This window comes from Syngnathoides biaculeatus, chromosome 13, assembly GCF_019802595.1.
Source record: "Syngnathoides biaculeatus isolate LvHL_M chromosome 13, ASM1980259v1, whole genome shotgun sequence".
Classification (NCBI taxonomy): Eukaryota; Metazoa; Chordata; class Actinopteri; order Syngnathiformes; family Syngnathidae; genus Syngnathoides; species Syngnathoides biaculeatus.
In genome coordinates, this window is record NC_084652.1 from 3292094 (window position 1) to 3309884 (window position 17791).

The following is a 17791-nucleotide window of genomic DNA, read 5'->3' on the forward strand; positions in this document are numbered from 1 at the left end:
ACATTTTACCTTTTTTTTTTTTTTTTTTTTAACTTGTTTTTATTTTGACCTGGTTTAAAATCATAAGCAGCCGTTGAGCGGCAAAGTTTGCTCACAGCAGAGCTCAAGGATGAACTCAATTCCTCCTCAAATAAACGTCTTACTTCAAGTGGGCACCTGATACTCGGGACGAAATTCCTCCGGTAAATAAAGGACCACCTCCGAATCGGTGCCCTGTCCTCGCGCCGCTTCAACTAGTACACCACAACAGTAGTACCGACATGATGCCTCACTTCAAATGGACGCTTGATAATATGGAATGAATCCACATTTTGTCTCGCTTTTGAGATATCATTTATGTTTTTTGAAGTTAGCTGATGAACCACTTTTAGGCATTTGTCGACAAAATCTTCCAAATGTTTTCTGCGTTGCAGTCGCACACTTCAGTGCTAACCTTTTGTTAGCGACGTCTTTTTGCGAAGACGACAACCCTCCCCCCACCCCCGCTTTTTTTTTTCTTTTTTCTTTTGACGGAGTTGCTTTTTGTTGTTTTAGCTGAGCCAGAGGCCCACCGTGGAGGAGCTGAGACAGGCCAAAATCCTCATCCGGTTCAGTGACTACGTGGAAGTCTCGGACGCTCAGGACTACGACCGGCGGGCGGATAAACCCTGGACCCGCCTCACTGCAGCTGACAAGGCCAGTAGTTCTTCCGCTTAAAAGAGATGCATTAGGCTTCTGTTGTTTTGGGGTTTTTTTTCCCCCAAAATGAAAACAATTCACGTCCTAATAAAACATCTGTTATATACTTTTGTATGACTACCGAGAGGGGGCGTTATGTGGCAAATGTACCGTAATTTCTGAACTATATGCCGCGACTTTTGTCACACTCTTTCAACCCTGCGGCTTATAAAATGATGCGGATAATTTACGCAGTTTTTTTTATAACGGCCACCAGGGGGCGCTCAAGCAGAAAAGGTCAGAATGAGACAGGTGGAATATGTGTGTCGAGGAAGATGAAAATTTAGTGTAACTTCCCGCTTTGTGCATGAACAGACAGATCCTCATCATGGAAAATGCAAGAAGAAATGCATGTGACGGAGCTTTCAAATTAAAAGCAATCGAGCTGGCCGGTAAAAGAAGGAAACGGAACTGCTGCACGTAAACTTAGCATAAATGAGGCGATGGTGAGACGCTAGAAACGGCAGCGGGAACAACTGGAGCAATGGAAAAAGACCCCAAAAAAATTCTTTTTAAATATCTCGTCTTTCGATGCGGGCACATGTGGCTTATGTGTGTACAAAATGTTTTTTTCCTTTAAAAATGTACGGGGTGAGGCTTATAACCAGGTGCGGGTTATAGCCCAGAAATTATGGTATCTTATTACTGACTATAAGACGGTACACAGAGAGTTTAACGCTAACGCTAGTGTCTCGCTAAAAGGGCCGGTTTAAAAAAAAAAAAAAAAACATACCGGTAAAAATCACTGAGACACGGCAGTAACACGCTAGCGCACTTCCTCGGCACATATATTCCACCGGTCTCACTCTTACCTTTTCCGCTCGACTGCAACCCCCCCCCGCGGCCGTTAGAAAAATGCACAAATTAGCCGCATCGGCGCATAAACCGCAGGGTTGAATCCGTGTGAAAAAAGTCGCAGCTTACAGGGCGGAAATGACGGAACTTGTTTTATTTCACATTTGACACTCTTGGGAGTAAACGGCCCAGTGGCGTTCCTGCTGCGTGTCGTGTGCGCGACCCCCCCCCGAACCCCCACTACTCTTTGCCTTGCCTTGTGAGCACGCAAGATCACACCTGCGGACCACTCGCGGGGGCTTCGACTGTTGTGATTACGCAACGGCCCCTCTTACGTAAGGGAGTAATCGGACGAGCGGCGCGCTGCCGACATCAAAGCGGCGTTTTTAATTTGATTTTGCCTTCCTCTTGGAGGAACTTGCTGATGACACGCGGCGTTTTAATATTACATTAGTATTTCTCTAATGTCATTCTTTCACCCTGAAATGTGATGACTTTTTCCTACAGTGACCCAAATAGACAAAAATAACAAATATTTGTTTGTACAGGTGATACAAAGTTTGTGCGTACGTAGGCGGTTACAGGTTCAATTATATTTGCCAGTGTGCGTTAAATCAAGGGAAACGATGAGAACCATGTTTTTCAAACAATAATAATTGAAACTGTACATGTCGTGTGCGTCTAAAGAATTGACAAGAACTTGTTGAAGTTCCTGCGGAATCATGCGCCTGATGAACCTTGAACGGGTGAAAACGTGCGATGCAAAACAAAAATACATTCGAAAGAACTGCAGAAAAACAGGTCAGAGGTCAGAGGCTGCCCTGACACAGCTGAGATTTGAACCTGCGGTGGAGCAAATAAAAATAAACTCTGAAACGCTGATTAAGATTTAAAAACCATCCTGGAAAGTTACATATTAATATCACTGTCAGCTTTTTGCTAAATGACAGAATTAAGCTGAGCCAGTGAACTACTGTTGAAGGGTCTGTTTGCAGGACAGCGCCCCCTGCTGAAAGAGTTGCTGCACTGCGGTGGTTTTGGAGAAACTGCCGTTTTCTTTACATTTCATGCACCCTGCCGAGAGTCGATGACGGCAAAATGTTGATTTATGCAAGCAAATTCCTACGTATAATGCGCCCGTTTTCAAGGTTTTATCACAATATCAGGGAACAGCTAAGGAAATGATGAAATTGCTGCAACACTTTTCAACGAGGGAAAAGATGTAGTCGTTTGGGTTTTTTTTGTTTTTTGTTTTGTTTTGAAAATTATTAGCAATATTAACCATCAAGGGTATTTTTACGCCGCAGGTCAAAGTGCTCAATTCCACCGATGTGATTTTTAAGCGTCTTTGTAATTGTCGATTCAAGCCGGCAGCGTAAATCCAGGCTGACGACTGTCTGCCATCTTTTTTTATCATCAACACCTTTGTTGTGCACCTCAACTGCTTGTGCGCCTTTTTGCTATTTGCAGGCAGCGATCCGAAAGGAGCTCAACGACTTCAAGAGCAACGAGATGGAAGTGCACGAATCCAGTCGTCATTTAACAAGGTAACGTGCACTTTGCAAAATGTTTCCTTTTGCATTTGACGCCTCTGTGCAGTCGCGTAGTTAAAAGCCGCCTCGGATAAATGAGCGCGACGCTCCGCTTGTGACTACATAAGCGCGCGCGGCAAAACTATGGAAGTAAATATGTGCCGCCGGGATTTGAATTTCAAATGCCGCAGAAAACAAAATTTGAATTTGAAATGTTAACAATTCAACCGGCTCCGATTCGCCGCCTGAAATTCACCGTCCGTGCCACCGGGCGGGGTGACTTCAGGTCAGAAGCGAACACCCAGCCAATCGCAGTGGCGCTTTCTTGGTCACGTGACGTCACATACCAAGAATGCGTAACCTGCCATTGGCTGGCTGTTCGGTTTTGACCTGAAGTTACCCTGCCTGGTGGCACGGACGGGGAATTTTCAGACAGCGAAATTATTAACAGTTGAACATTGAAATGAAACACAACTATTGAAAATGTGATCATTTTACATTTCAAATTCAAATCCTGGTGGCACATACAGGTATTTACTTCCCCACATAACGCTGGTTGTAGAAGTTTAGCAAGGCCTCAAAGGGATGAAATGTATGAAAATGATTATTGTCGTGGCGGCACGGTGGATCAGCTGGGAAAGCGTCGGCCTCACAGTTCTGAGGTCCCGGGTTCAATCCCGGACCCGCCTGTGTGGAGTTTGCATGTCCTCCCCGTGCCTGCGTGGGTTTTCCTCCGGGTGGGCACTCGGGTTTCCTCCCACATCCCGAAAACACGCGACATTAATCGGACACTCCAAATTGCCCGTAGGTGTGATTGTGAGTGCGGATGTTTGTCTCCATGTGCCAAATAATTCTGGGCATACCCCGCCTCCTGCCCGTTGCCAGCCGGGATAGGCTCCAGCACTCCCCGGGACCCTCGTGAGGATAAGCGGCAAGAGATAATTGGACGGACGGATGATTATTTTCATCCCATGTCCAATTGTATGTCTTGTTTTTTTCTTTTCAGGTTCCACCGACCATAACGGGCCGTGGCCGTGTCGAGCAGCGCCGCCCGGGCGAAAAGAACCTCAAGTGCTGGAAAGTCAAACGGTGCCCGTTTTTGTCAATAAGGCCACGTCTTCTCAAATGCCTTTTTTGGGTTTGTTTGCTTTTTTTTTTCCTGAGACCCCAGACAACTGAGTCGGTACTGCGACCACCCCCACCCACCCGCTGTAGTAGCACATCGGTTCCGTCTAAATCCCCCTCTCCGCCCTCCATCTTGTGCAATTGGCCCATTTGAACGTCGCTCGCTCGTCCGTCTGCCGTCTTCCGCCTTCAGTGCGGCAGAACTTTTAGGCGCCGACGGACTCGACTGGTCACGCTGATTCTCTTTTCTTTTTTTTTTTTTTGATGGCGGCTGTTCTCACAGAGAAACTCAGACGCCGGAGGGGGGATGGATTCATCCGTCCGTCCGTCCGTCCATCTTTTCCCGCATTGGCGGGGAGGGCGGTCATGTGACAATGCGCAATGTTTGATCTGGTGCCAATGCTTCGAGGGCCCTCTAGAGTTCGAGCTCCGGTTGTGTTCTTCCCGCGTGCCGTACCGTACCGACAATGTTGTCGTCCGAGTCGCTTACTGTGAAAGCTGAGGGGTTTTGCTCTCTCCAAAATGTACATTTTTGTTTATATTGAACAAATCCGATCCAGTTTCCTTCTCGTCAGAATTGTGTACATTTTATGTAAAGAAAAGAAAAAGAAAAAAAACTTGCGTCGGACAGATGTGCATATGTTTTATATTCATTTCAATTTTTGGGGTCCGCGCTCTTCGGATGGAAGTATTTTGGAATGACTACCAGGAGCGAGACTCATTTTTCATTTTCTATTATTTATCCCTCATAACCTGCATTTTATGATACACATTGCTTTCTTTTTACAAGCAATAGCCTTTGCTCATCTAGGGGGTTGAACAACATGCCACCCTGTCATTTTTTTCCCCCTCTTACAGTACTTCTACAGAAATGTGTGGTTTTTTTTTTTTTTTTAATGTTTTCACGTCAGGATTACTTTTACCTGCTGTTATTTCCACTGAGCCAATTAGACATCTGCCTCAATATTAATGGAACACGGCGACCATTCCGGACGATAAGTGGATTTTCGTGGACTGATTTGAAACTTTTTTTTCAGTCATCTTCATGACCCAAGTTATTTGCACTGTCGCTCATGAGCTTTACAGACACTTAATGTTTTGGTCATTTTTTTCATTTTTTACTGTATTACATTGAATTAAGATGTGAAGTGTATGTCAGGTGTGGGGGAAAATATAGTTTTTCTTCTCCCTTGGAGAAGGACTTCAAGCCGTGTGGTGTGCATGGGTGTTGTATTCATTTGAAGCACAGATCAGTTCACGTTGTAACGGAGTTTCACCAACTCAATTCGCTTCACTGATTACCCCCCCCCCATGTATTTTTATTATTGATTCAACACAAAAAGAATGATCTAACACTCCCCACGTTTGATTGTCTGCACGGCAATCAAGACAACACGAGCTGCCAGGATGTGCATGAGGATTTTCATTTTGCCGGATTAAAAAAAAAAAAAAAAAAAGAAAGGAAAATGAACTCAGCAATAACCTTCTCCCCCCCCCCCTTTTCACTTGGAAAATCTCAACGGATTTCATTGTCCCCCGCACACAATTTGGGAATACAGAATGCCATCTAAAGGATACATAATGCCAATTAAAATCCCATTTCTGAATGCATTTCCATTGTGTGCAATTTCATTTACGGAGATGACGGATTATGCCATTCACTTGCCCGAAGTGAGCTGAATTGGAGCATTTTCCACTCCTTGCGATCAAAGTCGGCAAAAAGCTCGTTTATCGGACATCTGAAAGATTTTCCTGAATGACCTATGAACAATTTCGAGCACGGGGGACAAATTCTCTAATTTGAAGGTGCCTACCGCAAATAAATTTAGTATTTTATTCCTTGTTATCCTGCAAGCACTATAGTACTAATAAAATAGGCTCATAAAAAGTCTGCAAAACAGTGCATTCTAATCAGTCAAACAATCGGACTATAATGACACAAACCTCATAAATTAAATTAAAATCCCATTTCTGAATGCATTTCCATTGTGTGCACTTTCATTTATGGAGATGACGGATTATGCCATTCACTTGCCCGAAGTGAGCTGAATTGGAGCATTTTCCACTCCTTGCGATCAAAGTCGGCAAAAAGCTCGTTTATCGGACATCCGAAAGATTTTCCTGAATGACCTATGAACAATTTCGAGCACGGGGGACAAATTCTCTTGGGTAAAGATGCCTACCACAAATAAACTTAGTATTTGATTCATGATTATCCTGAAAGCACGAGAGTACTAATACAATGAGATTAAAAGATCATTAAATAAAAAAAAAAAAATTTAAAAATAAAATGGGTATAAAAAAAATAGTCTGCAAAACAGTACATTCTAATCAGTCAGATAATATGACCATAATTACACAAGCCTGATGATTCAAAATCGCGTAAAGTATTTCCCCCATTACAACACCGCAGTACCTCCTGGCCTGTAGGGGTCGCTAGTCAAATGATGCAAGTTCGCTTTTAGTCCACTAGAGAGCGCGGAACGCCGTGAAATCGTGGAGCGACCCTGTGTGAAATGGCGTCCCAATGACAAGTTACTCGTTTTGACGCGTTCAAGAAGCTTCCCTTTGTCACCCGCCGTCAATTTTTAGCATTTTATTCGCGGTCACCAGAGTGGGACCGCTGGCTCGCCGACGTGACTTAATGCTCAACAGGTGAAAGTGGGAGATTACGTACGTAGCAACACGCGGCTAAAGCTAAACTAGACCAACGGTTATCATCCATCTAAGGTGCGTCGACATAGCCCTCACGTGACCCGAGCACGAGAAAATGGGAGATGTAGTTTGCAAAGCCTTTCCTCACCACACGGGTACAGGAAGGACGCGGGAACGCGCAATACATGTCCCAGAATGCACCGCGTTATTGTTGTGAGGCGACGCCATCTTGACTGGTCCTCATGAATATCCATCAGGAGCTTTTTGCGTCGGAGGTCGGCCGACGTTCATTGCATATTCGAGCAGCGTATTTCGGTCCAAGCGGGACGCACGGTCACGTCTCCGCCCTGATATGTCCCTCCACGCCCTGCCTACTCCTCCTTCCCAGCGACTCGAATCGGTAAAATGTTCCCCATTGGCGACGGAGGAAAGGAAAGGCGAGGAGTGAGTGACGAGTAGTGGAACGAGTGACTACGGCGGGGACGTACTCTGGCTTTTAAATGTAGACGCGGTCGGCGGAACCAAGTGCGCACCGTTATTTCTTCCGAGCGCGGGGGACGTCTGACTGGCGGAGATGGAGAGCGTGCAGGCTGCAGCTGACGACGGAGGCAAGTTGACGAAGAAGCCCAGCGGAGTGTCCAGCGGCCGCCGGACTCCAGCGACCGACGGCGGCGGACGTCGAGCTCCCTCCCCCGCAGACGTAAAGAACGGCAACGGTGTCCCCCACCCGGGCCGGGTCGCGGCTTTGAACGGCCGAGGCTTATCCGGCAACTCGGGCTCCCTACTGCTACGACGCAGGCGCTTGAAGCGGAACCTCAGCGCCGCTGCCTCCTCCTCGGCTGTCGCGGCAGCCTGCGGTAATGCCAAGATGAGCTCGGCCCTGTCCTCTGCGTCCCTGCACACCCGGAGCCTGGACCGCAAGACCCTGCTCAAGCACCGGCAGAGCACGCAGCTGCAGCCCGCCGACCGCGAGTGGGTGCGCGCCGACCTCCACCGAGGCGCCGTCCATGTCTACGACAGACTGACGTCCTCGTCGCCCAGGCCCGTCCTCTGCACGGCGGACACCACAGCTGGCGAGGTCGCGATCCGCCTCAGCAAACTCGGCGGCAAGTCGACTTCTGTCGTGCGATTTTTTAGCAAAGACAACCCCAAGATGGACCAAAATGGCAACTGCAGTGTCAAGTACGAGTACAACTACAATCTGTGCGAGGTCAGCGACGACCCCGGTGTCAAATATAACCCCTTGTCCGGCCTGGAAGCCGCAGATTTAAGGGCTCACCCCAGTGACAAGATGAGACTGCTGCTCATCACCAATGCAGATGAGCGACAACAGGATGGAAAACTTTTCAGTCCCGAGTCGGAGTCCCAAGACAACATAACGTGCTCGCTGTCAGACTTGAACTTGAACTCCAACGTGGACACCCCGAACGATGATGACTCGGAGCACCGGAACGGGACTGACAGCTACGGTCTCAACTCTGGCTCGGACGTGGAGAGCAGCGCTTTTGACGACCTGAGCTCCGGGGCCCGGCTCAGCGAGCACAGAGACTCCCTCAGCGACGACATGATTCTGGGCACGGACGCGTCCGTCCTCAGTCCGTCGTTCGACAGCGCCACGGAAGGCCACGACATGTACGGCAGCTCTTCGGACGAGCTGGATCTGGACTGCCCCGTGTCCGGCGCCACCCTGGACCCGATCGCCAACGGCGTCGCCTACAAGCAGCGCGGCGCCGTCCGCCTGAACGACGCGGCCGACGGCCTCCCGACGAGCGGCAGTGCCGCCTCCTTGTCCAGAGACAGCTCCACAGGTAACACACCTGACATCCAGCACCCAGACGGCGCCGCTGGCGAATCAGCGCTGACCTCTGGCCTCTGTGGAGGCTCCTCAGAGGAGTCCAGCCCCACGCTTTATGTTCAGCTGCATGGCGAAGCCGTCAGGAGGCTTAGCCCAGATGAGAGGCCCCTGCAGATCCAGAATGACTTTCTCTTTAAGCTTGGATTTAAGGACCCTTGGAGAGTTCAAGAGGAAGGGCTTAACACAGAAATGGGCTCCCTCCTACGTTTCTACGCAGGTACGTTATTTTTCATTTGTCGAACGCTGTTGCGGCCGTGCAGGTCTGCGTAAGCCTCCGAGATGCCGGCGGTTTCCCCTGGTGCACATTCACAGGGGTTAAAAAATGCTGCAGCGATCAATCGAATGAGGTTTTTGTGGTAGCGTTACGGTCGAATACGATAGATCAGCCACGCAGTTCTGAGGTTCAAGGTTCAATCTCTTCGCCGGCCTTACACTGTGGAGTTTGCATGCAGGTACTCTGGTGTCCTCCCGCATCCCCAAAAGAAGCATCTGAAGTTCAGTGAAGACTTTGAATTGTCCGTGCTTGAGCGCGTCTATACGACTGTCCTGAGTGTACTGTACTGCTTGCACAAATTCCGCCGGGATTGTTTTGGCCGGCCTCAAGTACTCTTGCATGGCCACGGACGGAAGGTTCCTCGGGCCCCAGACTGAATTGCAGGATCCTAACCGTCATGGTTCTTGTAGCAGGTTGTTCCAGGTTTCCGTTTAGTTCCAAACAGAACGTTTTAATCAGGGTTAGCAGTTGAAATGGGAGAAAATCAGGCCTCCTTGACGTATCTGCATCGTTATTGTTGTTTGTGTCATTTCTTCCGGGCCTCGGGCGCCTTTGTCCGACCGCAGCCGCACACTGCGCTCCCATGGACACGCATGACATCACCACAAAGCCGCCGCCACAACTTATGGCGCTCCGGCGCAGGGGCCCTGTTCCAGCTTTCGCCCCATTATCATCCCTCCATGAAAAGGCTGAATGCCTTTGTGCTCGGATGGAGAGTAGGGGTGGGAACAGCACAGCCGGGAGGGTCTGAAACTCCCTCGGTGGACGCTGTGGTCATTGAGATGCTACACGGTGCCCGTCCCACTGGCCTGGAGGACCGTCACAGGAACTAACTTCCTGCCAAGATGGGTTTACGTGCTGTCGCGCAGCACGGGAAGTCTTCCCAGTGCCGCTGTGTCCAGTAGCTGATGGCACTTTGGGATGTGAAAGGGAGAAGCGAGAAGGGAGAGTTCTGCTGAGACGGTCTCACACTTTCTAGCTTCCTGTACTGAACCGGAGATCATCAAATGTGGCGCACGCATGCACAGTCACACACAGTTATGACATGTCGTGCTTGCTGTTAGGCCTGTCAGAATTCCTTCACTGTACCTCAGCCGTCGTGTCGCCGTGGGTTTCGGCGTACGTGACTGCAACATTTCCCGATGCGCCTCGAGGGAATCCCTCCCAGCTACGCTCAAGGGTGAACTCCTCGGAGCTGACTCTGCATCCCAATGTCGTGGTCACGGTGTGTCAATTATGACTTGATTTAATTCTTTTTGTCCTATCTGAGGGTCGCCAGTCATTAGCTGTGCTACGACACACTGGCTTAGGTCAATAGTGTACTGTACGTTGTGATTGCTGGTTGCGTTTGTTTACAGATGTCGGCACGCAGGAGTATTCAGCGTCACATGACTCACCTGGAGTTAACGCAGCACTCTGCCACGCTGGTAACATGTCATTAAAAGTCCATTGCTGATGCGATTAACTTTCCCCGTCGAGTCTACGCACACGAGATTGAGATTTATTGTGGCACGTAGCACTTTTGTGGGAAACACGAGAATCTGTCTTTGGCGTTGAAGGGCAGGTTGTAGTACCGTGTACAGTACAGTGGGACACCTCCGTGCGGTGCGGTAGCAACAGCAGCCTTCAAAACGCAAAGAAAAACCCGAGGCCGACGCCTCCACGTCCCATGTGAGACGGCTTAACCCCGGTCACCTGAGTACTCTCCAAGGCGACCCCTCCCTCCTCTCTGCTCGGCACCAAGGCGACAGCACGCCGCACGCGAGGGAGGCCTTAATGCTCGTTCGGCCTAGCGCAGAGGTACACGGAATTCCACTTTGAAACGTGCGCGGACGAGCGTCTCGTCTGAAGGCGGCGCGGTGCCCTCGTGACATCCGCGGTGCTCTCGGGCAGGTCGGCTCGCTGAAAGCACGCGCGGAATGTCCGTTGGCTTTTGGAGAATGTCAGGCATGTTTACTGTGGAGGAAGTGCCGCGAGAGGGTGTTCGGGGGCGGCGTCATGCCACGCTGACACGTGTTGACCCGGTTTTCGACTGTCCGTCCAGGCCACGTAGTGGAGACAAGTCAGCCTCATCTGATTTTCCGGCTGGCTCTCAGGCGCAGCTGCCGCAACTGTAGGCCTCAGCCACACTGAAGGCCGCCTTGTCTGCGGAGACCTTTGATACCGGAAGTCCTGAATCTTTTGTACTGTTGCTACGGGCCTCAATAAAAGCGCTGTGCTTTTATTTTGTTTTTTTTCATGCTGGATTTGACTTTGCTTGATGCGTTTAGCCAGCAAAATCGGCCTCATCGGTCACTCCAAAGGCCAGGTTGACTTTCAAAGACCCGACATCAGGTCATGCTTTGCCGCGTGACCAGATGAGACAGTTGGCGTTGGCTCTGCCGAGCGAGACGGACAAAAGCAAACGTGGCCATGTACAGAGGACCGGCCCGGATCAAAGAGCTGCCGTCCTCTTTGGCAAGCTGACTAGCGATCGTCTCACAGCGGCCCACACCGGAACCTGTTGTAGGGTCTCGCCTACCGTGTTTAAAACTGCAGTGCAGGGGATTGGAGCGTCCGTTTGGATTAATATTCGAGCCCCAATTTTTTTTTTTTTTAAAAAAGCATTTTTGTTAGCTTTGGTTAGGTTTGGCTGTCTGCTTGAATGTGAACACAGAAATCAAACTGCGGGTCGGTGAAGACCGAACCAACTGTGGTGTCGGTATGATTGCAAACAAGCTTGGCTGTGTTTGGTTATGGTGAGAAATACTTCCTCTAAATAATTTCACTTCAGCATTATGGAATGTACAGTATTTTAATGGACTTCAGAGTTCATTTACCACCTTCGTCGGTTTCACTTGCTCAGGTGTGAATGCAGAAATCGAACTCTGATCACCCTTTCCGACAGGAATTTCAGTTATTGTGACAAACCAGTCCAGGCTCGAGTCACACTGACACCGAAAACTAGTACGCTTCCTCTCAAGAACCGAGGCCATGTTCACGCCAGTACTCGTTTGTCAATTTCAATGAAACTTTAGCTTAGCATCCTTGGTGTTGTTCATTTGGTCGCGTGAACACAGAAATTGAAGTCATCCTTTGGAGCAAATCAACGAGTTTGTACAATTCCCAACAAACTTATCCCACATCTGTTATGGTGAGAATGTGATTTGTGCTCAATTCACTTTGGCACTCTCCAGGAGTATGGCTCACTTTGAAACTGGCACTCTTTAGCCCGTTTTAATGGACTTAATTACCCCCCATAATCTTGTGTGGTTTGGTCGGATGTAAAAACCCAATTCAAACGGATTGACCAAACCAGTCGCTTTGCTGTGGGTTCCTTGGCTAGGTGTGAAGATTGAATTTGCGGTCCGCTGTGGACCAAAATCCATTTATACCCGGTCCTTCGCCCTCTTTTATCACACAGTGCGTAGAATTACCCTGCTGGTGTAATCCCTGCTTTTCAGTTTGTTTAGCTTTTTGGAAGACACCAAGTTTACAAAGTCTTCATTCTTTCAGATCGGTCGAAGCGAGCTATAGCTTGAATGCTTCAAAAGATTCAACAAGTTATTATTTCATTTGAATAGGATTCGGGTCAGTGTCACATTGTAATGAGTTTGAAGACCGCAGCCCTTTTGCTCGGCAAGTAATGAAGCCGTACGCTGCCTTCGATGGCCAGCTTCCAAAACACTACGTGTGTGTGTGTGTGCTTGAAACGGAAACGGCGTAGTGATCCCTAACGCACGTTGGCACAACGTTTCCCAAGAGGCCAAGGACCTCCGAGTTCTTTACCAAGCCAACACAGCACACTAAATAATTTAGATTCATTAGCCTACTCCGCTTCGCAGACACTCTCATGCGGGGCACGCCAAGCACTTCGCCGCGTTTTGCACCCAGTTCTCGTTATTGAGCTGGAATTGTTGGCGCTTGAATCACACTCGCCTTTAAATGTAACGCTTCGGCTTATTCATTATTTTCATGCAAGCAAAATGAATGATCAGCGGCCCCAAAACCATCCGGTTCCAAATAATTCTGTCCATCGCGGTGCAGGTTTTTTATTCCCCGCTCTGCTTGTGCAAAATCGATGAGGATTTGAAAATCCTCTTCAGGTGATTCCCATTTTGTTTCCCGTACTTTGTACGAGGAAATAATTACGTGAAGCTAATAAAATGCAGAGCTATCTGATCAAATGTAGCTGATAACGGCTACGCTGCTTTTACTTGCTTGTTACAGCCGTGCGAATCGATATTCTTTATTATTGCGCGGGGATTTTGTATTCTCCAAACATCTTTCAGTAGCAGCAGCAGCAATATTGCGGTGTTCTTGTGATGCACATTTGGAAAAAAATAAGTCTCTGCCTTATTGCCTCACACAGCTTGTGGTCACACGTGACGAATGCACATAATAGGTCTCCTTAAGACGTTTGACGTAATTAAGATTCAAATGACCGTAGTGTCAGTATGGCAAGATGGAAATATAATACCAGGCCGCCGTAATTGGATAGCTCGCAATGCTTTTCACCTGCTGCTCTCTCTCTCGTATTAATTAAGTTGCGAGTCTTCTACTAATGCCCGTACTCCTCGTAGATGCGAGACATGTTCAAAAGACAACATTGGTTCAATTACTGTAAAAGCTCGGCTGCGTCCTTCCGCTCTTACCTCGGGCCTCCTCCGAGGAGGCGGGCGGGCCGCTGACGTGATGACTTAAAGGACTCTGCGGGGTTTAAAGGCTTAATGAAGATCCCGGCTTTCTCCAGCCCACCTCGTTGCTCGCCGCTAAAACGGAGAGCTGCGCCTCAGTCTGTCATCGCCGAGCCTTCCCTCGCGTCTCGATTGCTCGTGCGGCCCGCAGGAGCAGATTGCGTCCGCAATTGCATCGCCGTAACCAGGCCAAAGGCGAAGACGCCATTGCGTTTGTTGTTGTTTTTTTTTTTTTTTTTTTAATTTTAATGAATGGTCAAATGGAAGGCCCTCCTCGTGATTCGACATTCATTTCCCTTTGGAAACCATGGTTATAAAAATAATGGGCTGCACTGGAAAAATGAAAATAAAATATTAGATCGTAACCACAATCCATCCAAAAAAAATGGACCGAACAGCTGTAGAAGGGGCTCCTCGCTTTATGGTGGAGTTCAATTTGTATTGTGTTGAAGTTGCAATGACTCACAATCTATCTCTACCCCGCATTGGCCTCGTCATAATTTGAACAAATACTTTATATGAAAAACAGCAACTATGGCAGTAACTGATGAAGCTTTCTTTGGCCGCTGTCGCTTTGCGGGCATAATTTTTCCACACAGACTGTTATTGCACGAGCGTCTCCGATTGCAACGCAAGATAAATGTTAGCTAATTTAATATCGTGCGATATGGCTGGGTTGAAGTCCCGATCTGGTAGATATTCAATCGCAGCAGCCCAACTTGATTGTCGCTTTCGAGGTTAATGTACTGAGCAGCCATTGCCGGGCCACGCGTGCCGCTTATGTGGCTACGCTAACGCTACGGCTCAAAAGTTGTTGGCATCACTGGCGTGGCGTAAATCCCCCCAAAAAGTCCAAGAATCAAATCCCTCTTGGGGAGGTCATTCCTGACATGCTCATGAGAATTTTATGAAACTCTGTTACTTCCCTCGCAACGTATGCGGTTTTGAAATTGTATACAATTTTTGAAACGACGACATTGATGTCCTCACCTGAAATCTCTTTAATGGTCTTTGTAAACAGCCCATTGCTTGGTCGTTATGTAAGTATGTCATCAGAGTTCACAGGTATATGCGTGTGTCCCTACGCGCATATTCAAGTCTGTGTGGGTAGCGCAGCGAAATAGTGGTCAGCACGTGCGCCTCACGTTTTTGGTAGCCGCACACTTCAAGTCTTGGCGCCAGCTCGCGTGGGTTGTCTCCGAGTTTTACCGGCTTCCTCCCACACTCCGAAAACGTGCGGGTCAGAGTAATTGGAGACTCTGAATCGGCGATTCTCAATGTGTGGTACGCATATTTGGCATAATTGTGAATGTATGAATTGTTGTCTAAATGTACCTTGCGATTGATTGGCAAACCAGTCCAGGGTGTGTCATCTCTCTGGCACAAAGTCAGCAGGACTGGAGGTCCAAGACTACGGAAAGTGAACGGATGCAAGCGCGCACGTGGAAATTTAAAGAAGAGATTCACAGATTTTGACATCCCGTCATGTGTCGGCCACATGTTGTGCGATGCTCCTAAATGGACGACACGTGCGTCGGTGTCTACCGAGGACGGCGGCGTCCGCTGGAGCGGGGAGAGGCAGGGGAAGTCTAATATAGATTTTGCCTCCTTGGCTGACAGCCTCCCACCCGCCACTTCTCCCCTCCGCGCTCCATTCTCAATTTCTCCCATGATCGATCCCCCTCCCTCGGTGCTCGCTTTCGCTCCTCGGATCTCCTCCTCCCGCACACCATCTGACAGTTTGCATTTATCTTGTCGTCTCTCTCTATCCCGCCTTGCTCTTCGTCCTAACGATCAGTGGTCACCTACAAAAAAATATATATATACTGATTTGAAGATATAAACTCCTGGTCCTGCCTCCCACGGTCAAACTTAGATTTTTTTTATTTTTGTGCCAATTAAATTTCTATAATAGGGATTAATGCGTGTGTCCCACTTGAGGGTATCTCACAATGCCGAGACTTAAAAACCGGCGGCTTTTCCAAGCCATTCACGAGGGTCGAGCTAGGCAAAGAGATGTGCGGGGATGTTTTTTCTTTTCTATCCTCTCCCAGCTGGCTCTCATACAAGACAAGAGTCGATGGCGCCACTTATGAGCAAAACGCGTAGAAGGTTTATACTTTCTGCAGGGTCACGGCGTATCGCACGTTGTCCCCGAGCTGAGCAGCGGCCTCCCGCCTAAGCTACACTCAAGGAAGGGGGCGGATTAGGGGCGGGTCGGGGGAGGGGGGGGGGGCTCGCTCTCCGCCGCTTTGATCAGCCACGGCACAGTTTAATACAACCCAACATCTGCAGCGCTTGCCATAAAAAAAAAAAAGGGGGGGGGGGACCTAAAAATTCCGATCAGGCAAGACAAGTGCGTCAATGATTCTGCTCCTGTAACAACTTTTTCCACTTCGATGTTTTTCAACCACAGAATGAATGCAGAAGTACACTAATCAATAGATTCCATCAGCGCAGGAAAAACAAGCCCAAATGCACGTTCAGCAAATAAAGTCGTCTCGGTGGAATTCACCAAACTGTCCCCAAATTGTTTTTGTGTGTCAGCTTTTTCAAGGTAGCGCTCGCCACGTCTCTGTGGACTCTGCTCCGACACAAGGTGGAAGAGGCGGGGGAGGTGGGGCAGGTTCGCTGGTATTAAATGACTTGGTTCAAAGGTCATCCCCTTCAAAGAATGCTGAAATACAGGAATCGCACTTCCTCATTGGCCAACTTGACTGAAGGAAGGGGGCGACTTTGTGCGGACACAAGTACAAGCAATTTATTTGTCATATAACATATCATACTTTTATGTCAACTCTTGACGCCTCATTGAGATTTCTTGGATTGATTATTTCACCATACTTGGCACTCGAAAGAGGTGGTCAATATAAGGTTGATGATAGCAGCTGACGAGAATGCGTTTGGATGCCGGTCTTAAAAATGTAAGCACTCTAACGGTCCTGCTTGAGCTCATGAAAATGCGCCGTCACGACTGCGGTGATGCTTTCTCAAAAAATGCTGACACGCTTGTATTAAAATGCTATACCTGTATTTTACTGCTGAAGGAGTCATTAATAAGGTTGTGTGTATCCTTCAACTTCATTTTATTTGGTTACACTTAAAAATACATATATTGGTAGGTACACGTTGATCTCTTAAGTTGCTTAAGATTTACATTTGCAACAAGAGAATAATTAATAGATGGGGATTTTTTTGAATTGTAATAATTTGCACCCAAACGATGGGAAAAATTTGAACCAATTATTTGTAGCTCATTAAATTAATATACTGGACCGGCCCATTGATGCGAATGTCGCCCACTGTAAGATATAGTATTTAATAATTTGACTCACTTCAAGGTTTCACATTAATATCTATAGATCTCAAATTTAATCTCCGTGCCCTTAAAAATACTTACAGACGTCCTTGATCTATAAATGAAAGTGCTTGTCGTCCAACATTTGTTAGTCATGTTTTTTTCACAAGCATTTTCTTGTACCATATGCGGTTTCATGTAAAATAAAGCCTAAAAAAAAAGTGGTTCCGATTTCCAACATTTTAGGCAAAACATGAAAACGTAAATTGACTTGATATGACTCAGTAATGCAAGCTAACGCTCGTGAACACATGCATATACGTACACACAACGATCTGGCAAAAAGTGGCATGAAAACCAAGGCTTAAATGCAAAACATAATCAGGGTGCAGCAGCGCCCACGAGGAAGTGGCACACGGCCACGCCGCCGCCCGCCGCGGCTGCTGTTGATCTACGGCGTCGAGTATTTTAAGTGTGCGCGCTCTCCCGCTTTTTTAATGTGCCCGTTACGCTCGTTTTACGGAGTTTGAGCTCTCGTTTTGATTGCGACGTGACGTCATATCAAACGCTGGATTCAACTCTGTGGTTTAGCCGCAGGTGACATATTGATTACGTGATGTCAGGGTCGGTCAGGGAATCGGACTCGCAAGCCTTTTCCTTTTTGACGCCTAATACGCTGTCACTGTCCAAAAAGCAAAATCTCCAAACTTTGCGTTTTAAATCCCCGAAACTAATTTTTGTTGCTTTTTGAAAGACAGCAAACATACAGCTGCACTCAGTTCACCGTGAGTTTCATCTTTACAAATATCACACCTCCTGTTGTCGTATGGACTTTATTGTAAAGGTAAATGACAAACACCTCAA

General features: G+C 47.9%; 2 protein-coding genes across 3 annotated transcripts in view; both read left to right on the plus strand.

Moving 5' to 3' along the window:
• The window catches only part of LOC133510961 (phosphatase and actin regulator 1-like), a 37567-nt gene extending 32191 nt beyond the window's left edge, over positions 1-5376 (plus strand). For both annotated transcript variants that reach the window (XM_061839494.1, XM_061839493.1), the window contains exons 10-12: positions 535-679; positions 2987-3059; positions 4051-5376. In XM_061839494.1, coding sequence (XP_061695478.1) covers positions 535-679; positions 2987-3059; positions 4051-4066 — 234 coding nt within the window. In that variant the 3' untranslated portion in view covers positions 4067-5376. The remainder of the gene's footprint in view (positions 1-534; positions 680-2986; positions 3060-4050) is intronic.
• Positions 5377-6621: 1245 nt separating this feature from the next.
• The window catches only part of phlpp1 (PH domain and leucine rich repeat protein phosphatase 1), a 48550-nt gene continuing 37380 nt past the window's right edge, over positions 6622-17791 (plus strand). Inside the window, exon 1 of the mRNA XM_061839789.1 lies at positions 6622-8896. Within this exon, the coding sequence (XP_061695773.1) occupies positions 7399-8896 (1498 nt within the window). The 5' untranslated portion in view covers positions 6622-7398. The remainder of the gene's footprint in view (positions 8897-17791) is intronic.